This window comes from Suncus etruscus, chromosome 5 (genome assembly GCF_024139225.1).
Source record: "Suncus etruscus isolate mSunEtr1 chromosome 5, mSunEtr1.pri.cur, whole genome shotgun sequence".
NCBI classification, from domain to species: domain Eukaryota; kingdom Metazoa; phylum Chordata; class Mammalia; order Eulipotyphla; family Soricidae; genus Suncus; species Suncus etruscus.
In genome coordinates, this window is record NC_064852.1 from 82835151 (window position 1) to 82862109 (window position 26959).

At 33.2% G+C, this 26959-nt stretch overlaps 1 protein-coding gene across 1 annotated transcript in view; it reads right to left on the bottom strand.

Annotated features, from left to right (window-relative positions):
• The window catches only part of LOC126009195 (sodium channel protein type 3 subunit alpha), a 125829-nt gene that overhangs the window by 91424 nt on the left and 7446 nt on the right, over positions 1–26959 (bottom strand). Inside the window, exon 2 of the mRNA XM_049773564.1 lies at positions 5099–5415. Within this exon, the coding sequence (XP_049629521.1) occupies positions 5099–5365 (267 nt within the window). The 5' untranslated portion in view covers positions 5366–5415. The remainder of the gene's footprint in view (positions 1–5098; positions 5416–26959) is intronic.

Genomic DNA, 26959 nt, shown 5'->3' on the forward strand with positions numbered 1-26959 from the left:
TACATTGTTTTTTAAATTATCTGTTCTGTTTAAATATTATTGTGAGTGCTTATTTGACTAAAGTGCTTATTTGACTATAAAATGCATGATTGATCCAGGCAGGGAAATAATGCTTATAGTTTCAGAATGCCCTTCATCTTTACTTTCCTTCCTTCCTTCCTTCCTTCCTTCCTTCCTTCCTTCTTCCTTCCTTCCTTCCTTCCTTCCTTCCTTCTTCCTTCCTTCCTTCCTCCCTCTTCCTTTCTTCCTCCCTCCCTCCTCTCCTTCCTTCTTTCTTTTCCTTCTCTTTCTTTCTTTCTTTCTTCTTTCTTTCTTTCTTTCTTCTTTTCTTTCTTTCTTTTCTTCTTCTTTTCTTTCTTTCTTTCTTTCATTCTTTCTTTCTTTCTTTCTTTCTTTCTTTCTTTCTTTCTTTCTTTCTTTCTTCCTTCCTTCCTTCCTTCCTTCCTTCCTCCCTCCCTCCCTCTTTCCTTCTTTCTTTTCCTTCTCTTTCTTTCTTCTTTCTTTCTTTCTTTCTTTCTTTCTTCTTTCTTTCTTTCTTTCTTTCTTTCTTTCTTTCTTTCTTTCTTTCTTTCTTTCTTTCTTTCTTTCTTTATTTCTTTCTTTCTTTCTTCCTTCCTCCCTCCCTCCCTCCCTCTTTCCTTCTTTCTTTTCCTTCTCTTTCTTTCTTTCTTTCTTTCTTTCTTTCTTCTTTCTTTCTTTCTTTCTTTCTTTCTTTCTTTCTTTCTTTCTTTCTTTCTTTCTTTCTTTCTTTCTTCTTTCTTCTTTCTTTCTTTCTTTCTTTCTTTCTTTCTCTTTCTTTCTTTCTTTCTTTCTTTCTTTCTTTCTTTCTTTCTTTCTTTCTTTCTTTCTTTCTCCCTCCTTCCTTCCTTCTTTTCCTTCTCTTTCTTTCTTTCTTTCTTTCTTTCTTTCTTTCTTTCTTTCTTTCTTTCTTTCTTTCTTTCTTTCTTTCTTTCTTTCTTTCTTTCTTTCTTTCTTTCTTTCTTTCTTTCTTTCTTTCTTCTTTCATCTTTTCCTCTTTCTTTCTTTCTTTCTTTCTTCTTTCATCTTTTCCTCTTTCTTTCTTTCTTTCTTTCTTTTTTCTTCTTTTTTCTTTCTTTCATCTTTTCCTCTTTCTTTCTTTCTTCTTTTTCCTCTTTCATCTTTTCTTCTTTCTTTCATCTTTTCCTCTTTCTTTCTTTCTTTCTTCTTTCTTCTTTTTTCTTTCTTTCATCTTTTCTTCTTTCTTTCATCTTTTCCTCTTTCTTTCTTTCTTTCTTCCTCCCTCCCTCCCTCCTTCCTTCTTTTCCTTCTCTTTCTTTCTTTCTTTCTTTCTTTCTTTCTTCTTTCATCTTTTCTTTCTTTCTTTCTTTCTTTCTTTCTTTCTTTCTTTCTTTCTTTCTTTCTTTCTTTCTTTCTTTCTTTCTTTCTTTCTTTCTTTCTTCCTTCCTTCCTTCCTTTCTTTCTTTCTCCCTCTTTCTCTCTCCTCTTTCTCTCTCCCTCTCTTTCTCTTTCTTTCTTTCTCTCTTTCTTTCTTTCTTTCTCTCTTTCTTTCTTTCTTTCTCTCTCTATTTCTTTCTTTCTTTCTTTTTTCTTTTTTCTTTCTTTCATCTTTTCCTCTTCCTTTCTTTCTTCTTTTTTCTCTTTCATCTTTTCTTCTTTCTTTCATCTTTTCCTCTTTCTTTCTTTCTTTCTTTCTTTCTTCTTTCTTCTTTTTTCTTTCTTTCATCTTTTCTTCTTTCTTTCATCTTTTCCTCTTTCTTTCTTTCTCTCTCTTTCTTTCTTTCTTCTTTCTTTTCTTTCTTTCTTTCTTTCTTTCTTTCTTTCTTTCTTTCTTTCTTTCTTTCTTTCTTTCTTTCTTTCTTTCTTTCTTTCTTTCTTTCTTTCTTTCTTTCTTTCTTTCTTTCTTTCTTTCTTTCTTTCTTTCTTTCTTTCTTTCTTTCTTTCTTTCTTTTCTTTCTTTTTTCCTTTCTTCTTTCTTTTTCCTTTCTTCCACTCCCAGCAGTACTCAGTGATTACTCCTAGCTCTGAACTTAGAAATCACTTTTGGGGTGCTTAGGGGACTATATCAGATGCCGGAGATCAAACCAGGGTTGGCCGCATGTAAGGCAAATGCCCTACCCACTATGCTATCACTCCAGCCCCCAATCTGCATTATTTCATACAAGTAACACAAAATTCCCAGCAAACTTGATAACTTCTGTTATTTTACATACTAGTAGTATATAAAATACTATTTTATATAATAGTACAAGCTATTTAAAGATTTTGGGGACACACCTCGCCCTGCTGTGCTTAAGGCTTATTCCTACCTTTGCCCATGGCTTACTTTTTTTTTTTTAATAGCAACTACAAAATTTATTTTGTATTTAGTTGCTATTGTTATAAAACTTACTCTTGGCTCTTTTCTCAGGGATCACTCTTGGTGGTGTTTATGGGACTGTATGAGGTGTTTGGGATTGAACCCAGATCAGCCACATGCATGGAAGTGCCCTTCTAACTGTACAGCCACTTTGGCCCCTGAATCTTCATATTTATTCACATGCATCTTACACTAAAGAGGCTTTTTAGATGTCTCCCAAAATGGGTCATGGCCACTATGATTAAATCTGAATCCAAGTTTGGTTTCTAGACTGGAGACAATAAAAACTGACATTGTTAAGGATAATTCATTTTCCTAGTGGCAGATTTCCATTAACCAAACATGGGAGTCTGACATATAATATCAGAAAATAGGCTTACAGTGAAATACATAATTAGCACTTTGGCTGAAATTGTTATGTCATAAACCATTTTCCTTTAGTCAGATCTATGGGAAAACATAACACAGTAAAACTGTTTCGGATGATGGAATCAGACAAGTAAATTTAATCAAATGATGAAGTATTCAGTATTATTCCCCCAGTGTTGTGACCTTGACTTATAGAATAAAAAGCTTTCAGTGGTAATATAAAATATCTTTCTGCTCAGGAAAATGCTGATGTTTGTTTGTCTGCTATTCTCTTATTTCAATTAATTTTATTGTTTCATTTTTTTATTTATAGCATTTCCCTTTCTTGTAGGTATTTTTGCAAGGATATTCCTTGAATATGTAGTTTATGGGGAAAAATCCAGTTCTTAAGGTATATATTGTTGTCATAACTGTATAATAGAGGAGCTAAATTAAAAAAACCTCTTGATTTTATAGTAAAAATTAGAAATAATGTTTTTTGTTTTGTTTTTGTTTTTGTGTCATATCTGGTGGTGCTCAGGGATTACTCCTGGCCCTGCACTCAAAAATTCTTTCTGGCTCAGGGAGCAATATGGAATGCTGAGGATTGAACCTGAGTCCATCCTGGGTCAGTTGCATGTAAGGCAAAAAATGTCCTCCCTCTGTGCTACCACTCCGGCCACAGGAATAAATGTTTATAGAAGTATATGGATGCATATTCAAACTGCTTTTTATAAAATTAAGTGAAAAAATAAAGTATCTCTATAGCTTGTTTTCATAACTCTACAATAATTTAAATTTTGCTACTCAAAGCGTGGCCCATGCAACATTAATCGCACCCAAATGCTTGACAAAACGTACATTCCCTAATCCCATACCTTGGAATCATAATTTGTGTTTTAATATTCTTTTTCTGTTTGGAGTAGAGAGTGGGGCATACTTAGTGTTGCTCAGCAATCAGGTGGTTCCAGAGACTGAATCCAAATCTAGGTCCCCACATACAAAGTAAGTACTTCAATCTTTTGAACTATTTCTACAGATCCTTAGAATATATTAACAAATATCACTGTGAGTTGGCCTTCTTTAGAGTTCTAGCAAACAGAGTCAGTTACATGACTGAAGAGTTCATTGTCATGTGCTTTAGCCTCTACTGTCCTATTAAGTTAAATTGTATGCTTCTTAAATGATGATGACTCTCAGGTTTTTCTTTTAAAAGTGCTGGTTTGCCTAATAAAAAATTATTAGTTTTATTAAATATTTGGTCATCAATTCACAGTGATATTGATTAATTTCTAGTTTCCTCATAGAGCTATTTATTTTTATGATTATAAAATATGAAATTTCATAAAATGCTAAAATACTTCATTAGACAGCAGAAAATCTATCACACTTTTTGTTTCATATACAAAATATACACAGTGGATTTCACTATAGAAATCATCGAACTTCTATAGCTAATGTATATTTTCTAATTATGTATGGTTATTTTCACAGTAGTAAGGCAATTATAAATGTGGACCTAAGGAAAATATGGATACAAAAACGTGAGAGGTTAATTTTTCGGTCTTCAGTCCTGAACAATTTCCCCCTTGGCAATGTTTTAACAAAAAGTGAACCTTTCAAAATCTAGTCTTCTAAATTAAATAAGGTTAAGAAAAGCTGGGGCTGGCGAGGTGGCGCTAGAGGTAAGGTGTCTGCCTTGCAAGCGCTAGCCAAGGAAGGACCTCGGTTCGATTCCCTCGGAGTCCCATATGGTCCCCCCAAGCCAGGGGCAATTTCTGAGTGCTTAGCCAGAAGTAACCCCTGAGCATCAAACGGGTGTGACCCGAAAAACCAAAAATAAAAAAAAAATCGTAAAAGAAAAGTTTCCAATTATACTCCCAATTAGTGGACTACAAAATTAAACTGCCTGACTGAATGAAAAACACTTCTCAATATATTACATTCCTATAAAAAAGTGCTAAGTAAAATAAAAGATTTATTAGATGCCTATTAAAATACAAATCCATTATCAAGTAAATAAGAATAAAAAATGGAAATTATATATTCCCAAAAGTTTTCTTTTGCATAGATCTTACTCCTGTGTCAAAACTATAAGAATGTCAGCAGCAAATATTTTGCTTTGTTGAAGCCAGTTTTAATTGTCACTAAATAAATTTCTGTAAAATTGTATAACTTGTTTAATCCTTAATGTCTTTTAAATATACCTACACTAAACTTCTATATATTTCTATTTTAATACAAATGCTTCAAAGTACATGACAATTAAAAGTATTAAAAATCCTTAGCAATAGAAAAAATATGAAGCAATATTTATGAGAGCCAGAGAAAAGACTATTAAAACTGAGAGTTTAGTTAGATCATGGAAATATATTTAGTCATATTTTTCAGAAGTATAAAATAAAACCTTACTTTCTTACTGATGTAGTAAGGGTCCAAGTCCTCCAGTGGCTCTGACACCATCTCTGGAGGAATGTCGCCATAGATAAATGGAAGGTTCTTCCCAGCTTCCAAGTCACTGTTTGGCTTTGGTTTGTTCTCATCATCATTGTCTTGTTCTTTCTTTGTAGGTTTCTTGGCTTTCTCTTCTGCAGCTCGTTTTTCAATAGCAGCAAGAGATTCTCTAGTAAAAAGTCGGAAACTTTCAGGTCCCGGGGGTACCAGCAGTGTCTGTGCCATCTTTTCATCCTGCACATTTAATTACGTTGAGCTTCTTGCATAAGAATTGCCTATGATAAAAGGTTTAAAATGAGATTATGAGATTAGAAACAAAATTATAGTGATTAAGATTAATACGTATCTAACTTAATTAACTAAGATTAATACATATCTAAGATGAACTAAATTGTCATATAATGCTTCTTTCATTATTTTTCTGAAAGTATAGGTAGTAAGCTGTGCGTTTGGTGCTGCACTGTTAATTTTACCTTGAAACATCATCACATATAATTTTCAATGAGCCAAGTTATGTTTGTTCAAGTTTTTACTGAGACCACTGAGTCAAGATATGTTGTAATATTCCTTTGGTAATCAGTAATGTTAATAATACTTGTCAATGAAAATGGTTTATGACCTATTATTTCTCTCTTGCTTATTTTATCACCACTTATCTTACCTATTATCTAAGAAATTACTATGGATGACAATGCTATGATAATATTCTGGACTCATAAAACCTCTGGACAGGAAAAAAGTTTGCCTAAGAAATTTAGGTGATCTGTTTCACACAAAACAAAAGTGACCATTAATGGGGAAGTCAAAGTTTTTTTGCCCATACTATTTTTTACCTCAGGTCTGCTGAATATTTTCTAAAACAATGCAGAACATATTTTCTTTTTTTTACTATGTGCTATTTATCAATTACTCCAAGATCATTTGTATACTCTTTCTGAATTTTGCATTTGGTATATAAAAACATAAAGCTTTTAGCTTGGCTCCTCTAAACCTTGATTTGTCATTGATGATTTGCATGACTGCAAAATGCAGCCTTCTCATCATTTTAGTATTAATCTCTAAATTGTGGGTAATACAAGAATTGAGTTACCAAGTTAGATATGTATTAAGGTGTTTATCTACAGTAATGTCTGATTTCAGGACAAAGTGGGATCAATGCTATGGTTAATGTTCATTCTATAAGTGACTAGTATAATGATTAGATTTTGTATTTACTCTATTTCCTGGTTTGATTTTTAAAATATGATTGTAAAAGCATTTAGAATAAGTTCAGTCATGAGTCAGCACTTTATTGGTATTAGCCATCATAAATGATATCATCATAAATGATAAATTTTCAGTTTCTCTAGTCATTTCCTCTGTTGTGGTTTCAAACATCCTCACAGTGTAAGTCACTGTACTTTAAATAAGATGTTCACTGACTGGTTTTACAAGTGTCTCAGAGCTTCAAAAATGGCCTTAGGAGAAAAGAGTACAAAGGAATATTCACTCATGCCTATCACCCAGCTGTGAGAGGAAAGGAAAGAAGTTAAGCAATGTGGAATGATCCTGTTCAACATTTCTATGAGAAATGTGACAAAACTGTCAAAAATACAGGAAATCAACTACATATTTTTGAAATACATGGTAACAGTTATTTTATTTTGTATTATGCCCAAATCATAATTTTTAAATCAAGAAGAAAACAGAAATAATAAGAAAAATACAATTGTGTATATCAGTTATGTAGTAGGATGATATATAAACACAGCATCAGAGTAATCATCAGTCATCTGTGACATTTTTCCTATCCCCAAACACCCACCCTGCATCTGCCTCCACACTTATTCTAGTCTCCATAGTAGTTTATCCCTAAAGAACCTTATCATTCTTAGCAGTTCATTGCACAGATATTCTGAGCTGACAGCTGAAAAATTCTAGGTCTTATAGTAACATAGAAAAATAATATAACTTATTATATTTTAAATGAATAACAGTAGTTTGATCTTAAATCACTTATAATCACAAACTATTTGAATATCTGTATGCTTATTTTTCATAAATTATTGTATTTCATTTTAAAGGTTTATTATAAATCTTTAAAATATGGTATCATGCTTGTCAAAACATTATGCCATTTCCCATATAAATTCTATAAATGTCTTTTGGTTTGTGATGGAATTTTTAATGCCTTCAATGGTATACAGTTCAGGAGATTTAAAATTTATTTTATTACATTGATAATTAATTAAAAATAGTTTGTACTTTCTAAATTTATGTTAAACAACACAAAGTGGAATTAATATTTTCAACCATTTCATGTTAATTTCAATGACCAGCTGGTCAACCAACCTCTACGAAGTATGAATTCATTGATTTTTATTTATCTAAGTGGCAAGAGTATGCATATGCAAGACTAAATAAGAGATCCATAATCTACTTGTCTGTTATCATTCCTTACTAATTAAATATAAAAATTTCTTCAGGAAGTTCTTAATATTGGTGATACAGCATGACAAACATTTTAAAATATTTCTATGAAAATGATTATTTAGGAGAAAATAAAGATTATATTCATGTTGAGCATTTAGTTCAGCTGATTTTGTTTTCTAGTTGACAACCAAATAAGAAGCATGCAGAAATCTAAATCAGAAATCTAGTTTATATTGAGTAAAACACTGACAGTTGCCCAAATGCATCATTTAACCTTCCTTAATCCAATTTTTATTAAAGTAATGACTATATTTGGTTAAATATTTTCATAAAGAAATAACTAATTAGGAGCTGGAGAGATAGCCTGGAGGTAAGGCATTTGCTTTACATGCAGAAGGACGGTGGTTTGAATCCCGGCATCCCATATGGTCCTCGAGCCTGCAGAAGTGATTTCTGAGCGTAACCCTGAGCACTGCATGGTGTGACCCAAAACAAAAAATAACAAAAAAAAAGAAATAACTAATTAGACATGTCTATATTTAATTGAAATCTATATGGATATATATTTTCATAAAATATAACGATTTAAATATGTTTCTGTTTAATTGAAATTTCTTGTTTTGTAAATTCCTGAATTTGAAAAAGAAATTTGGTGAAATTTCTTATGTGAAACAACTTCAAGAATCTTTACATATTACACTCATTTCTCTGAGGTTACATACAAGAGTCCATCACAAAATCATCAATGTTTATTTGAAAACAATTTATCTTCTTATTCTTTTGTAAAGGTCCTCAATAAATAATTTCAGTATAGGTCAAATGTAAGTCAATAAATTATCTTTGAAATCCCTAATTTATGGTTCTGCTGCCTCTAAATCCTGACTGAAAGACAAGTCAATGAATCTCAGCGTTTTCTCTCCAAGAAGACCTGGGTTTTGCCCAAAATTTAGAAAGACTAAGACATTAACAACTACAGTGAGTAGAGCTTCCCCTAGGTTAACCTGTTCTTTGGCAGTTCTATTTTAATTCTTTTCCTCTTCTTTCCTGTACTTTGTGAATTCATTATACATAACTCTTACATAATTTTACATTCCTATTAGAGTAGACTTTTAAAAATTAATTCTTACTGATGTCTTGGTGTAGGATATATTATAAATGAATATATGTGCATATTTTATTAAAATACATCAAATTTAATATGCCAAATTTTATCCATAACTGTCCTTGCAAGGACAGAAAGGAAAAAATCTCAGATCATTTCATATCAATGAGAATGACACATATCAAAAATACTGATAACAATCAGAAACAGTAGGAAAGTGGTAACCCAGAGGTCCCACTTCATGGCATATACCTCCCAAATAAAACATTACTTTAAAAAGATATATTCACACCTATATTCATCACTGAGCTTCATAAGGATAAGGAATCACCTTAGTTGTACAAAAATAGATAAATGCCTTGAGAAAGTGTGATATATACACATTATGATGAACTAGATAGCAACAAGAAAAGATGAAAACTTGCATTTCAATGAAATATGAATGAAACTGAAAAAAGTTATGTTAGGAAGAATAAATTAGAGGGAGGATAAGTAGAAGATGAGCTTACTCATTTATGGTATACAGAAAAAGAAAATGGACAGGGAGTGAACAGTATAATGATGATTGGACTTGGATTATAAAATTGAAATTCCCAATCAGTGGGGAGAAAACAGGGCAGGGAAGAAATAAAATTATATAAGAAATTATATAAGGTCAGTAGTAGTGGATCTTTAATACTTTGGTTAAGAGGAAGTGCAATAACTGCTTACATGAAAGCTATAAATGTTAGCAACAATGTAATCATGGTGTCTATCCTACAATAATAATTTTTAAAATAAATTGGGACAAAGACTTATAAACTGATTAAGAAATGTGCTTTGTATGCAGTAACCCTGATTAGATTCCTGACACTGTGGGGCTGGAGAGAGCACAGCGGTAGAGCATTTGCCTTGCATGGGGCCAACACAGATGGACCCCAGTTGAATTCTCGGCATCCCAAATGTTCCCCCAAGCCTGCCAGCAGTTATTTCTGAGTCCAGAGCCAGGAGTAACACCTGAGCACCACTGGGTATAACCAAAATAAATAAATAAATAAATAAATAAATAAATAAATAAATAAATAAATAAGTAAGTAAGTAAGTAAGTAAGTAAGTAAGTAAGTAAGTAAGTAAGTAAGTAAATATTCCTGACACTGAGGATTCCTGAAATATCTCTTAGGAAAGACGTCTGAGCACAGATGATGGGAGTAGTCCTTAGTGTTGCCTGTTGTAGTACAAATCCCTATTCCACCAAAAAAAATATAAAGAATCTTTGATTAAAAAAACAAATATTTTGAGTGAATATTGATAAATAAAGCAAAGCAAATACATTCCTTCATTCACAAAACATCATATTATATGAAAGGACTATAGAATTCTAAATCTGGAAAGAATGTTGCCATATCCCATGGGAAATATTTTTAAAAATTATTAAGAAAACAACTCTGATCTTAATGAAGTTGGGAGTTCTGTGGGAGAGGTAGCTGTTACTCAAAAAATTATAATATAACTATGCACAGCTGGCTACTGTCTGAAATCCATAAAAATAAATAATTTATTCTTCCTAGGGGAAAGGAATAGCATATGGTTCAAGGAAGTTTCCCTGAGGAAATCATATTGGCTTCAGTTTATATACTAGTTGGGATTTGACCCATTAGTCTGTATGGTGCTGAGGGAGTATGGATAGAAAGACATTACGATAGCTAGAGTCAGCAAGTCATTGCTCAGCAGTGAGATGGAGGAGGAAGAGTGGGATAAATATGAGTGGTCCATTATTACTGGAGACAAGCTTGAAAAGAAAAACCATGGCAAGAGAAAGGACTAGAAAGTTAAGTATAATATAGCACTCTTAAGTCTTTTATGGCAAAATAAAGGCAAAGTGGAGAATGATATGAGCAATCTGAAGATTAAAATATGGGAGAAGAATTAATGGCAAATAGGTATAAAGCGACCCTGAGGTAGCAATTTTTAAACATTTTTGTTTCAGAATTCCTTCATTTTTTCATATTATTGATACTTCAAATGTATAGTTTTTGCTTATGGGGAAACTTATTTATCAATATATGCCATGCTAAAATTTTAAAATAAAAATATGTTTATATACAAAGCAGATTTTATAAAAATAACTGTCATCCATATAAAAAGCAGTGGGTGAAATTAATAAATTTGCTTTTCATTTGGAAAAAATTCTGTATTTCTATTTTATAGGAATACATTTAAATAAAGATTAAAATCCTTATGTTTGTGACTGAATTCAATCTGTTGAGACAGAGCATTTACATGGAAAAATAGCTCTCTTTCTATGTGTGTGCACATGTGTGTAGCTGGAAAATGGAAGTGTTTTAATTTATCAAATAATCATGACTGTTTTTGTTTTTTGATTCTTTGGGTCACACCCTGCTGCGTTCAAGGGTTACTCCTGTCTCTGTGCTCCTGGCAGGCACAGGGGACCACATGGGATGGTGGAATTCGAACCACTGTCTGTCCTGAATCGGCTGCATGCAAAGCAAATGCATTACCGCTGTGCTATCTCTCTGGCCCCTCATAAATATTTTTGATGCATGCTGAAACTCTACAAATAATAGTGTCTATGTTTCAATACCTAAAACCATATTAGGGCATTTTTTGATTGGCCTTGTTCTTTGGATGAATTTTGCACTATCATACATGCATCTCTTGGAAATTATTGACAGACTGCTCCACTAATTTATAAATTTTGACAAATTATATCCTCCAGTATTAAAAAATAATCACATTTGTTAGTATCACCATTAATTTCAACAGAAAATTTGCAACATATTGGGAGGTTGTCTCAATCACAGTGGCAGGTAAACGTTTTCCAAAGTTCCAATTTCTACTTGAAAGCTCCCATTTTTACATTTACAACAAAATCTGTCATTTGATTTTCTTGGAGTGACATTTTTTCTTTGATTCATTTTAGAGAACATAGATGACAAATACCAGAATATGAATAACTATAGTTTGTCAGTTTTTATTTCACACAAAAATGGTGTTCCAGGTTCAGGAAAAATGTGGCTTATTCAACTCTTCACTCACAGAATCACACAAGTGCTTTAGGATGCCTCCTGCAAGCTTTCTTTTTACCATACAAAAATTAAAAACACAAGTTTGGTGCAATCTGATTTAATACAGAAATATTTTCTGCTTAATCAAAAATGTCCTTTTATGTAATTCTCTTTTTTCTACTGAGAGTGTGCAGTGGTGAAGACCACAAGTTCTGCTCCCATGATACCCCTGCTCAATTTCTGCCAAACCATGACTTTTGCACTTGCATTGAAAATGCCAAAGCAGGAAGGGGAGAAAAGGCAAATGCTATCTTGGTATTATCAGGAAGAATAGACTCTATAACCCTCCATCCCCAAAAGGCTAAGGAATCCCCAGTTGTCTGCAAACCACACTTTGAGAACAGCTGCCATAGAAGAAAGCAGATGGACACCAGGACTCTAAAGGAGAGGGCAAGAGGATCACATTACAGCTCCATTTAAGGGAACAGCCAAGGCAATCATAACAGATTCAAGGCCTGACTCTATGTTCTCACAGCATGACCTTTAATAAACTATTTTTTATACTTTCTAATTTTCAGTTTTCTTATCTGCTTAACAAAAATAAGAAGAGTAGCAATAGCAAACATTTCCAACAATTCAGATGGACTTTTAAGTGAAAAAGTGCATTTAGTTTAAGATCACAGTGGTAGTAGAAAATTATCAAGTTAAGAATAAAACAAAACATGGAATGGAAGATTGCATTTGAGAAAAGAAAGTAGAAGAGAGACAATCAATACTTCTGTGAGTGACTTGATATGCAAGGTGAAGAATGATGGGGTTAATCTCATTCACAGGTTTCTGGCTTAAGCCACAAGTCCTCATTAACCCAACAGAGAAGTTTAGAAGCTTTGTAGGGCATAGAAACAAATTCTGTTTGTGACTTATTTAGTTTGAGATGCCTAAGAGACAACTCGAGTATAATTAAAATATGGGTATGAGAATCAAGAAAGGAGACTGAGCTAGGAAAATGACTAAGGAGTCGCTGTTTGAAACTAAAGCTAAGAATATGCACTGTATTGTGTAGGGGAGAAATGGAAGCATTAAGAAGCAGTAACTATTCCTGTGATCACAATATTCAAGGAGAGAGAACATAGGTAATATTTGACAATCAAGTTATGAGCATTATATAGATGCCAGAAGAAGAATTTTCAAGATGGTCATTAAAAGACATACATTGATTGGACAATTAGTCCAACTCCCTGCTCTTTAAAGAAATGAGAATCAGGCCCAGAGAAGCTAAATAATCGTTACTGGAACGTCTGTTGGCAAAAGCTGAGCTACGAGAAAAGCATTTCCACATATTATATTCTTTTTTTTAAACTAATATCTTTATTTAAACACCTTGATTACAAACATGATGCTGAATTTTTTTCTATTACAGCTGGCACTTTTATCTTGAATGCTTCTATTGTGCGATTTATGACTCAATTTGCTTTCAAACTTTACATACTTGCATGCTATGATACTAACATGTTCTGAAACCATAAGAAGATCAACAATACAATGTGTAGAAAACTAGATAAGTTAATGAATAAAAACCTGAGAAAAAAGGCAAATATTTGAGATATGCAACTGCACTGTAAAGACAAAATATATTTTTCATTAGTCACATAGTTTATGATTTCTTATCTTACCTTATCTCCAAATTAGCAATTTGGAAAATTGTTTTGGTCTATAACAAATAGTATCAATAGTCACTCCTTCTCTCTTTCTCTCCCTGTAGAATTTTTTATGATTATGTTACAGACAGAATCGATTAGTTCTCGTCTGTTCCCATGGAAACAAAATTATGTCCAGGGCTATAAGTTTGTCATCTTCAAGGATAAAAACTTGCACTGTGTCAGACTATTTGAGGAAATAGAAAAACTAATTCTATGATTTGTTTTATGTCTTTGATTAGAGCAAGTTGTCAGGGAAAGATTGCTTTATTACTGAAGAAAAAAAATTGTGATTTTTTTTGTTACCAACAAAGGGAACAATTAAAGTAAGGACATAAACTATAAGAAAGGAAGAACTCATTAATTATCCTCCTAGTTTAGAAAGTTATAAGTATTTTTTGAATCAACTTTCATTTTTTGGTTAATGCCTATTTAGTATTTACAGAGGTAGCAGTATAATATTTTATTAAAAACACACAAAGAACATTAATCACAAACAAGAATAATTGGGGCCTGTGCAATAACACAGATGTAGGGCATTTTCCTTGTATGCAGTCGACTCAGGACAAACCCAGGTTTGATTCCCAGCATCACATTTGGTCCCCAAGCCTGCTGGGAGCAATTTCTGAGTGCAGAACCAAGAGTAACCCCTGAGCTCTGCCAGTGTGGGCCAAAAACGAACAAAAAAAGAATACTTACCAGATGTAATATCCTTTTACATATTCCTAACATTTTGGATATATATATATATATGTTTGGATATCTATATCTATCTATCTATCTATCTATCTATCTATCTATCTATCTATCTATCTATCTATCTATCTATCTATCTATATGTTTGTGTGCTTCCCTAATCAATAGCTTTGAGGATGAAGTAATAATAATAAATAATCAAGCTTAATAATTATTGTATTTTTAACATTCTATAATGTAATTTATGCACATTACTTTATTTAATTTCCATTTAATCTTACAGGATCAGTATCACTATTACTCCTATTTTGCAAATAAAAAATGTAAATGCAGGGAGGTTGATAATTTATCAAGTCACCAGAGTAACACCTCAAATAATACAGACTTGAATCCAGAAATTAGTCTGGACTCCAAGTCTACAAAATGAAATTTTTTGTTCATGTTATTTCAAAAAGATTCTGGATAAGTCAGTTACCTTATTGCAAGGTTACAACAGTGTAGAAAACCCATGTTAAGAGTGGTGATTCAAGCTAATAATATAGTGATATTGTTCTTTCTTTTCTTTTAATGCAGAAAATAAAATAATACATGAGAGATTCAGAAGATAGAAATGAATAAATGAAAAATGCAAAAATCCTCATCTAAAAGGTAAATTTTACATGTAGTGGTATATTATTTAGTTACTTAAAAGTAAGCTAAAAACTCTAGACCAACATATAGGTTAACAAGTAGACACAATCAGATAGAAGTCTAGAAAAATCAGAGAGATACAACATGTATTTTTATGGTGTGTTTTTCCAGAATATGTCTTTCTTAATGGTCTAAACAAACATGTCAATGATATCACAATGTCATACAAATAAAAATGTCAAGTACAAATGAATTTCAATAAATAGATTATCCACAGGGTATGTTGACTTATTTCATAATTGTTTTAATAAGATATTCTATCACTGATTTTCTCTACATGACTCAGTGTCATGCTTCTGAAGTAAAATAATAGCTGAGTGTACAAATATGAGCTCATATGTGTTTAGGTAATGTATTTCTTTTGTATATAATATCTAACTATTAGGAAGTTTTGTTCTTTACAACTTTAATATACAGCTATAAACTCCAAGCAAGAATTTCTACTAGTAATTAAACCAACATTTGTAATAGAAAATTTTTATTATTGATGCTATGGATTCTATATTTTTCCACAGAACACTAAAAAATAATAAATACTGTATTTCACATTTTTTTCAGATCAGTTATCTCATTCAAGTCTTTTACCAATCATTAGTTAACAAATACATATGTGGCCTAATTCTGCCCAACATAATATGTGTGTTTCTACCAAATTGATGCCTATTTATGAATAATTCCTCATCCTTAAGAAAGAGACTCAGGAGGAGACAGAATTCTCTTCCCCCTGGACCATATTGCTTTATGTATAGTATATGAGAGCTTCAGTCAATGAATAACTGTAAAGAAAGTCTTTTTCTGGGCAAATCTGACACTCTATAGATGGTAGAGATAGAGCTTCACTAGGTTCATGCACCCAAAAAAACTGTACACTGCGTGTTTTGTACAATAAGCATCCTATGTGACAATTTTATACAACTCTTCTAGTAGTTTCAGTTGTTATATCAAATATTTCTGTAGTTGGTTCAAAATTTAGTCAGTATAGGAGCCAGGTTATAACCAAACACTTTTTCCCTCTTCTCCCATACAACTAAACATTAACTCCATATTTAAGTGTCCTTTTAGCCCCATTCAAACAGGTGATCTATAGATCCAATTACCAAATAGATGTAATAAACTACAATCTTGAATATTTTATGAAATATGTATGCTGATTTATTGTCTCTTAAAAAGAAAAGGCTGGTCCATGACTATTACCTTGATAGCATTTGGTATCATTCCAATCCTTATGGCAATCTTTACTGTATCATTGTTTGTCTCTTTAAGAGGAAGAAATATACTAGTTTGAAATGAGATTTTTGTTCTATCTTCTTCATTTTCACTCCATCCTCTTAGAAATTGTCCACATTAAAATAAAGTTTTACTTTTAATTATTTTTTTATTTCTTTGGTTTTGTTTTTTTTGGGGCCACACCTAGCAGTGTTCAGGGGATACTCCTGGCTCTGTGCTCAGAAATCACTCCTGGCAGGCTCTGGGAACCATATGGGATGCTGGGGATAAAACTTGACTCAGTTCTGGGTCAACCAAGTACAAGGCAAATGTCCTACTGCTGTGCTCTCTCTCTGGCCCCCAAAAGTTTTACTTTTAACACACACTATTATACACACTAGTAGTTTAGTTAACTAAGATAATTACAGCAACTTTTTCTTGAGAAACTCAAGGCCTCTTCTGGGAATAATCTCATTTGTTCTTCGACTATACATAGAAGAGAGTCTACGTTTTTATTCTATTTAGCCACTTTGCCACAAATCTCTGATAGATCTTTCACTTCTACTGAACTCTTATTTGACTTACCATCAACTTTCTTTGTCCATAATCAGTATAGAAAGTAAGCTCAGGCGATGTTAGTACAGTATCTTTGGCATGTGCACTGCAAGCATTCTGGATCCATGTTTGTATTTTTTTTTTTTGGGTCACACCCAGCGGTGCTCAGTGGTTACTCCTGGCTGTCTGCTCACAAATAGCTCCTGGCAGGCACGGGGGACCATACGGGACACCGGGATTCGAACCAACCACGTTTGGTCCTGGATTGGCTGCTTGCAAGGCAAACGCCGCTGTGCTATCTCTCCGGGCCCCCATGTTTGTATTTTTAAACTTTGCTTACATTGAAGCCTAAATCATGATAGCGAGATAGATGCAGAGGGTGGCTTAGGCAGAAAGATATCCAGTGTTTTCAAGGAATGAAAAGATAGAAACTACTGCCAGGATTCTGGAGTGAAAATATTACTCTCCTTCCTCCTTTCAGCAATTTTAATTACCTAATTCATTTTCTAATTTTGAAGACACTAGACTCCAGATTATTTTCCTGTTCTTCATCTCTTACTTCCTTCACTCTGCTCTGCTTTTCACTTCTCTGTTTCTTTTCTTCAAACATCAGAAAGACTAAATGAGTAGACTAGTGCAGTGTATGTTCCACATTGATGTTGTGGATCATTACTCTAAAACCTTCACTGCTTCTACTTAAAACCTACTTGACTGGTTGGCAAGTTTTTTAAAGATGAACCACTATGCACCCAAAACTTCAGTTTGGTCTTTAGGAACAATGTTGTCCAGGCCATAACTCTCCAGCCCCAACTGAACCTCTGTGTGTTTAGAAACCCTTGCAACGATTACAATGTTGTTTGCCAGTTTAGTTCATTGGCCCATCTCCACAGATTTCTAGACCTCCTGGCCAATTATACAGCCACACTACACCCTGTTATTTTAATACTGACTTTCCAGTAGGAATACAACAAATTAGATGTACAATTATCTTAAGAGCCACATTAGCTCAACAAACAAAACCAAAAACACAATGCTCAACTAGCAGTAAATCGCTTAGTAAACCTTCAGACAAAATAAAGATTCCACTGTGAGATATGACAAATTTCACACTTTCATTTAATGAAGGTTTTTTTTTATACTTCCAGTACCATTGAGTTACACCAAGAAATATGAGGTTAATTATTCCCTTCTTCCTAGGGGCAGGCTTGGGTTTATTGGGAATCTGTCAACAAAGATGGAATGAATGTTACATTCATGGTGGCATATTGGTGTTGGAATACTGAATTACAGAAATAACTATATTATGGTAAACTCTGTAAACTTTGATACTCAACATAAATAAGTTTAATTTTAAAATTAAATTTTTAAGAAGATGGAGTGGTGGTGCAAGCAGTAAGGTGTCTGCCTTGCCCGTGCTAGTGTAGGATGGACCTTGGTTTGATCCCCTGGCATCCCATATGGTTCCTCAAGCCAGGAGAAATTTCTGAGTGCATAACCTGGAGTAACCCCTGAGCGTCACCGGTTATGGCCCCAAAACCAAAATAATAATAATAATGATAATAATAATAATAATAACAATATTTTAAATGTTACTCAATTGGGGCTGGCACAACATCAAGTATTAATGCCTTGCGTGATTGTCAACCCAGGTTTGATTCCTGGCATCCTATATGGTCCCCTGAGCCTGCCAGAAGTAATTTTTGAGACAGAGCCAAAAATAACCCCTGAAAACTGTGGGGTGTGGTTCAAAAACCCAAAAATAAAATGTTACTCAAAGACATAATTCTACTAGAAAATTTCAGACAGTGAAAGACAGCAAAATAAGTTAAAGTATGTAGTTTAACATTATAACAATCTGATGTCATATTACTTTTAGCTACAACCATTACCAATAGCCTAAACCAATTAATCAATAATTATTTCAAAGGACCACTGACAAAACTAATAAATAGCAATTCACACTTAAAACAAATTTCTCTCAATTTATATCTTACAGCCTTAGTTACAAAGGGAATACATTTTTTCCTATTTCAAGAATTCAAAGTAAATAGTAGTGACTTTTACATATGGTCTTATGCTATAATATAGAGTTCAAATGTAAGGTTGCACTATATCTTAATAAGTTTCCTGTAACACATCTTAAAAGAAAGACCATGGTTTACACATTAACCACAATATAAGATTGAATTACTTGATTAAAGAACTTGGGTTCTATAAAGTACTTCAGAACTTCAGCTTGCATTAAAAAATTACTTGAGTGACTTGCTAAAGATCAAGGGTTTCTTCCCTTTAAAGTTTTTATTGGGTAAAAAAAAAGCACTGGGACAAGGCCCAGAACTCTGAATTTGGAACAGATTTCTCAAATTAATTTGGTACAGGTGGCACATAGAGTATAATTTGAAAAAAAAAACTGCACTATGTGAAAAAATATATAAACTATAAGACACAGGCTTCATCTAATCATGGATGGAATTTAACTCTAATGCTCTAAGTAGTTTAAAAATAAATAAAAAATATAAGAAACTGTACACTTGATCACAAGCTTTTACTTTAAAGAAAAATCTCTTATGGTAGAGTACTGGTTGCTTTTAATGATCTACCCAAAGCTTATAATGTAATCATTACTTCAACATATTTTTTTATCAGATGTGCATAGAAGGACATATTTTTGAAGAATTGAAGTGAAGGAAGAAACTTTGCTTAAATCATAGCATTACAGATACAAGGTAACATGTTCAACAGACTTCTTAAATTTAATTTTATAATAAAGCCCATAAGAATTTAATCAAATATGTCTTCTACTAATGTCTAAAATTAGTTAAACAGTGAATTCCATTTAGGAGGTGGTAAGCTAAGATGTTTCAGAAATTTTACTTTCAGATCACTTAAGATATCTGATTATGCATCCAGAATGGATTGCCTGTCTTTGAAATAATATTAATAAAATTACAGCATTCTAAAAATCAAGAGAAAGTTCTTCACATCAGAAATGATAAAGTAGGGGCCGGGCGGTGGCGCTAATGGTAAGGTGCCTGCCTTGCCTGCGCTAGCCTCGGATGGACCGCGGTTCGATCCCCCGGCGTCCCATATGGTCCCCCAAGCCAGGAGCTACTTCTGAGCGCATAGCCAGGAATAACCCCTGAGCATCACCGGGTGTGGCCCAAAAACCAAAAAAAAAAAAAAAAAAGAAATGATAAAGTAAATGATAGTTCAAAGAGCATGATAGAGGCTTTACCCTGAAAAGGGGAGGCATCACAGCTAAGGAACCTTAGACACAGATGTTTTAGATGTATTTTCTTACCACACGTATACTTTTACAATTAATTCTATTAATGTCAATAAGTGAACTTTAATTGTTATTATCTTTTATGTTACTTTATTTGACCTGTTGAGTTATTCTTATAATATTCTAGTTTTAAATTACTTGCTTACTCTGACCACATTAATTTTCACCATCATCTTGCCTCTTTATTCTTTAACTCTTTTTTAACATCTTATGCTTCTTTATTTTATTTCAATATATTTCCACTCCTTTATAATAAGATGGTGCACATATTTCAGAATTTTTCAGTTCGAGATTATTCAGATCAAAAAGAGGCAGAGAATCTCTGGGAACTAGAAATCTGTGCAAGGGCTGAAGCAGTTCCAAAGCTGCTACTGAGTAGCTCACAGCTTTGCCAGCAGGTGCCTGGCAGCATTTCCCATTGAAGGAGAAGCCTTTAATTGGTAGGAATGCTGGTTGACTTCACAGTGTCTGCCATCATCCTTCTTTACCAGCTCCTTATTCACCTTTAGTGCATGAAACCCTTATCAAGGAAGTAGCTTTAATGGTCAAAACCCTAAGATTTATAAAGCAACTTACTGAAAGTCCCTCTATAAAGTAAATTATACTTTTATTTGAAAGTCAATAATCTCAGAGTTAAATGTACATTTTAAAAGTATAATTTTGTTCCTCCAATTTTTTATTATTATTTGTTTGATTACTCAGGCAGTGCAGTGCTCAGATATTACTTTTGGCTTTGTGCTTGGGAATCAATGTTGATGGTGCATATGTGGGCACCATATGCCATACTGGGTGCTGAGTATAAAACAGGTAAGCTGTATGCAAGCAAGTGCTCTACCAGTTAGACTATCTCTCTAGACCTGTTCAGAGAGGTTTAACAAACTTGATCATTTTCCTTTTATTTTTTTATTTTCTATGGTGCATTTTTTATTCTAAAAATTATGCCACTCAGCATCTTGTTTTATATGAAGAAGTAAGGTTAACAAAAAGTCAAATTCTGAAACTGAAAAGAGTTTAGCAGCAGATAAGATGCTTGCTTTACATATAATTTCCTGATGTTCTGTGACCACAGTGAAGTGTGGCCCTCAAACAAGACAAAACAAAAAGTGATATACCTCAGTGTTATTAAAAGGATACATTTTTAAGGCATAAATTTACACCTCTAATATCAGACTATTTTTCTCAGGAACTCTTTTATAATGTTCGAATGAAATTAAATGTTTAAAATTGAATTTTGTAATTTAGCATCATGAAGAGGAAAAGGATCTTTCAGGCCTAGTTTCATCAACTGTAAATATCACTGCAATTGTTAACACCAGAATCATATGCTGTACTTTCAGTCAAACATGTCTTGCCAAAATTCAGATGCTGCTACTACTGCTGGCCCAGGAATCACCTTTGACATGACTAGCTTATCTAATTCACGGTTTTACATCTTTTTTAAAGTTGGAAATAAATGTACCCAATATATTGCTCTCAATTTTAAAGGTCTTTCAAAGATTTTCGAGGCTATTTTTTGTAATGCCCTCAGTCTCATTTATTCTTTAATTTAATGTTCTGAGGTGTAATTCCTCTAAACCAGGAACCTTGAAATGATTTATGGCAGCATTTCACAGAAGCCTGCAATAGCTTCTTAACAATCTTCCTGCTTCCAGCTTGACTCTCAGAGAGCCTATTTTCACCCCAGCAGTCAGAGTGATTCGAGAAAATAGAAATCAAATCATGTCATTCGTCTGCCCAGACACCTACCGCAGCTACATAGAGGAAAAGGCCCCAATCCTCACCATCACCTACAAGGCTGATGATAAAACTCTCCAGTTATCTAGCTAGAATTATCTTTTCTCTCACTCTATTGCAGCAAAGCTGGCTTATGACTGACCTCTACACCTGCCAAACACACACACTCTCAGGAATGTTGTTCTAAATAGCTGGATAATGATTTAATTCCCTCCTCTCCTTCAAAACTTGGCCAAATTTTCTCTTTATCAAAGGGACCTACTAAGCTTCCCACAGTGCATTACCCAGTATCACTGATTGCCAAGACATATTAAAACCTACATAGGACTTTTTCAAAAAAATTTCCAAATTTTCAAAATTTCAAAGAAATCCTTACTTTCAGTGTTTTTTCTTCTTTTTCCTCTCTTTTGGGTAGAACTTAGCTACTGAAATATTCACCGTTTTTGTTCACTGAATAACTGAAATTTGTGCATGGTACATAGAAAATGTGCAATAAAATTGTTTAAATTTAGTGTTTGTATATTAACTCATGGCCCTCTTTGGAAAGTTGTGTATTCTAGTTAATGTAATCTTCTTTAAAATACCAAAGGTCTAGGAAAAAACTAAAGTGCTCAACAGTTTGGAATAGATTAAAAAGTAATTTAACTTCATTTTACATTATATACCCACCAGGATGCTAAAATATAAAAGAACAACAATATCAAAATTCTCTAAAGAACCATATTTTTATTATGTAGTACTATGTAATCTAGTCAAAATTATTATTTTAAGATTATCATGTGAATATGCTATGTTAACTAAGCTCACTTTCAAACAAAGCAAACAAAATGTTTTGCTAAAATAATATCCAATCCATAATATCTTTGAGAACTCTCCAGGTGTCTGCTTTGAGTCCTGGTATGGTGAGTGATCCAGCCACAAAATAAGTTAATATTTTACTAGATTGCAGTTTTCATGTATTATCACAAAGCCAATGTCTTAAATGGGTGGTGAGTGACTTTTTTCTTTCTTTAGTTTGGCAAAAACAAATATTTTTAATTTTTATTTTGTTTTGCTTTGTTTTTCTTTTGGCCAAGGTTTTATTTTATTTTTTAATAATATCTTTATTTAAGCACTATGATTACAAACATGTTTGTAGTTGGGTTTTAGTCATATAAAGAACACCATTCCAGTCCCCCTTGCAACATTCCCACCAATGCCCCCATCTACCTCTTCCTCCACCGCCTGCCTGTATTTGAGACAGGCATTCAACTTCTCTCATTAACATTGTTGTGATAGTAAGTAAAAAAGAAACAAATATGTTTGAATCTCAAAATAATTCTTAAAGAAGGTAATAATGATAAGCAAGAACATCAGTTACCATTTGTGAAATGCCAGGAAATGATGAACTCATTCAATCTTTACAACTCTTGAGGTAAATAAGACTAATGACCATATTTCATAGATAAATGAAGTATTGTTTTCTGAAACTAGTGATTTGTTTATGGTTCTAATGATTGTGAATATAGCTACCTAATTTAGTGACATTTTTCTTCATAAAGAGTAATTGAAGCTTCTTTGTAAAAATATGTTTTTCCAAATTGCTTCTCCAGCTAAAATAAGCACTCTCATGGGTGCTTTTACAAATCCAATTGATCTATTTGCTATTATTTATTTTTTAATTTTATGTTTTTGACCTCTGGTTTTCAAAAATATTTTCTTTGCTAAAGCATTATTTCTGCAATTATTGTCTGTAAAAATTCTTCCTGGCTAAGGCTCAACATGTCCAAAATCTGAGTTGGAAGTGCTTTTGCATTTTTTTTAATTACAGCATTCATACATTGTTTTAAAATTTATATATGGAGTATCTTTTTTTTTTTGTGGTGGTTGTTTTTTGGTGGTGGTGGTGGTGGCAGTGGTTGTTTTTATTGTTGTTGTTGTTTTCCAATGTCAAGGAGCACTTGGCTATACTCAGAGCATATTACTGGCTCTGTTCTCAGGAATCACTCCTGGAAGTACTCAGAGGACCATAGACAAAGTCAGGGATAAAGCCAGGGTTGACTGTAATCCCGTTAATCCCAGTGTTATTCCTCCAATCTGCTCCTATTTTGATTAAGGATATATCTTATTGTTTTGATATTTACTGTTATATGTCTTTATGAAAAGAAATTTATTACTACCATAGTAAGCTGAAAATAATTTATATTTGTTGCAAATAATTTTCTAAAACAAGTTCCCCAAATGTTCACCCAATGTGGTAGAAATTGAGCAGATGAAATGTGACTAGTGCTAAATTTTGGGATACTATTTGGGCATGTAGATTTAAATAAATTAGGAAATTTAATAAAATAATTTTTTTTTGCTTATTTTGATGCCTTCTTATGAAACAGTAGTTCCCAAACACTGGCTTGCATTGCCTTCTGCCAGGAACAGGAGCCATGGGGTGGTGTTTTAGGGTTGGGTGCATTTGGAGCTTGCTTTCTGTTTGTCTGCTTAACTAAGGTAGAGTTCTTATGGGAAGCTGTTCTTTTTACCTAAAAAAAAAAGTAGTAGACCAAATAGGTTTGGATCTTTTAATCTAGAACTTTGCAAAGTTGGTCTCATTATAGTTTTAGATAGTTTGGAATATAGTTTAGTTTAGTCATATTCAGTCATTAGTCATATTTAGATATAGATAATAGTTTAGATAGTGCTAGTGTGACATATAACTTCAGCTCTATTCCAAGTGATCTCTTCGGGGTCTTTGTGGGTCAGATCTTGAGTCTAGAGCTAACAATCAAACTCAGAATCACATGCACAAAGTAGTAGAATGTCATCTCTTATTTTTAAATAAAATGGGGCATGGTGGCTCAATTGTATTTATTTATTTCATATGATTAAAGTTATTTTTATTTTTACTCACAGGGTATTAGACCAAGAAAGTCTATAGTGAGATAGCTACTCTTTCCATTTCAGACACATAGTGGACCAGAAATAATATTGAAATCTGGATTTTAAAAAAAATATTACAGGAAGTTTCTGTTTTTGAAGTTAAATTGTCATCATGGCAAATAGAAAAAAAGAACAGCCTTTGCAAATCAGTAGCCAATCCTGGACAGACTCTTCTACCATAACATCAATATTTCTTGAGTCATAATACAATTGCCCCAGGGCTTGCTGGTACTGAGTGCTTTCAGCAATTTCTTTCCAGGCAACCACAGACTGTTTACTGACTGTAATCTAAATGACAGCGCACTGTTTTCACAACTATAAGAGTCGATTGCCTTTTTCACTTGGCAACCTGAGGAAACTTTCTAACTGGATTAGGAGGTACAACTTGCGTTACTTTAACATGACAATGCTTTCTTCTCAACATGCTACAAACATGCCTTAGTGATGTAAAACACAGAGCCCCGAGATTTAGCTACACTGGAGTTGAGATAGTTACGCAGCCTTCATAAAGGCCAGAGCTAGTGGAAAACACCACAGGAGCACAAGGCTAAATAAGGTGGGAGTGAAGTTTTCTGCCCAGAGATTCTTCACTAGCTAGAACCAAGGTGTGTGTGTGCCATCTCCTTTAAGTATATCCCACAGGCAATTACAGTGCTGTAAAATCTGAAACTTTGGAGGTGGCACTGCAGAAGTCAGTGCAACATAATGGTGCCCAAAATTAAAAAGTTAAGGAAGAGGTGGGGGGAATTGCAGAGGGGTGAAACCTGCAATTTAGATAAAGGTTCTACTCTTGTCTTTCTCATCACTTGCTGTGAAATACTGAACACTTAACACCACTTTTCGGGGGAGTCAGGGGACTCCCTAACAGTGCTCATGGAGTACTAGACTCACTTCTAGTAGTACTATAATAAGACACAGTGGGATGGTTCAATACTAGGACTTGTTGACATGGTTCTACTCCAGCTCTGCAGGCCAGCAGATATCTGTGTTTACTTCATTTCTTTAAAAAGAGGGAGAGGAGAGATATTGATCACCATTTGTTAGTGTTTCTTTTTTTTTTCTAAAACTGTAAATCTGATGCTCACACTCAAAGACACAGTCCTGGATGTTCTCCAATGTTCTCTCGCTTCTGGAATAAAATGATCTGAAGATGTAGCAATAACACTATACTTTGAACAAGTGTCATTAAATACTGAACTCAAGTAACTAAAGTACATAAACTCATGTAAATGAAAGTACAAAGCTTAAATGAGGAATAATAAAAAGTTCATATAAACTACACCTCAAATCTCTTCTAAAACTAGGAGATCAATTTTGTGTCTATGAGTCCTTTATAAAATTTATCAAAAATATTATCTGAGAAATATATGCACCTAAATCTAGCTTTCAGTGAATTATGACTAGTAATTTTGATGCATCTCATCACAACTACTACCCCACCCTGGTCCGAGGTATTTTTGTCTTTATGATATAAATTCAGGACTCAAATATCTGCATTTTTCTGACATTGCAAAGGAACAAGGGCATGAATATATGTCAATGATGTCACTTATTGTGCTAGGAGCACACTAAAGATGGAGTTTGCATGTAAAATTCATATGACTGCTACTCAGTACTCAATTCTTTAGTGGCTAAAGGAGACAAGAGAAAACTATATATGATGCAAAATTTTATTAAAATAGTTGACAATAATTTCCATTCTGATAATAACAGTCAGTAAAGTGATAGCCTATATCTTGGCCAATCACAGGATGGTAAGAGAGCCAGAAATTGTGAGACAAAATTTAAGAACTGAGGGGAAAGAGTGCAGAAGAATCAAACTGGAATTTGTAGCATTCTTAAAATATTCCAGGTGTGTCATCTGAACTCTTTACTCAAAGTCATAAAAATTTCAGAGGTCTTATAAAATTTCCCTGGGGTGAAAACGGCATTTCACTCACTTATTCTCCAATGTTCCCCTTTAAAAAATTTGACATTTTATAGTAGTTTTAGGGTAACAAAATTTAACACTATTAGGAGTACTCACATCAAGTGAGCCTTTCTATTTTCTAATGTTTGGCTTCCATTTTTTTTCCTCAGAAAGAAATCAGGAGAAGAAATATAACATTCTTTCATAATATATAAAATTCCACAAATTTAACTTTCCTGAGAAATATAATTAAAAAAAATAAGGCCTTTTACTGTATAATGAAATTGATTTGATTAGCTTATTACCTGAAAACCTATTACACTGCCTTTAGTGGGTGTTTAACAAGAACTATGTATTATATGAGACAGAATAATTGTAGACACCTAGCAAACAACGTGCTTCAAAGTATATAAGGGAGAGGAAGTACTGGTATTACAGTCTAACTTTCTATCAATTTGCATAGAGATCTGAATTCTGATTTGGAAGTGTTCTGTTAATTTTATTTGCTCCACAGCATCCATTACCAGTTCTCTTTTCAAACTGTACTAAATATTTTTGAATAACAAGTTGGAATAATGTTGCCTGGAGTCAAGATAGTAGTCATAGTTGTCACAACA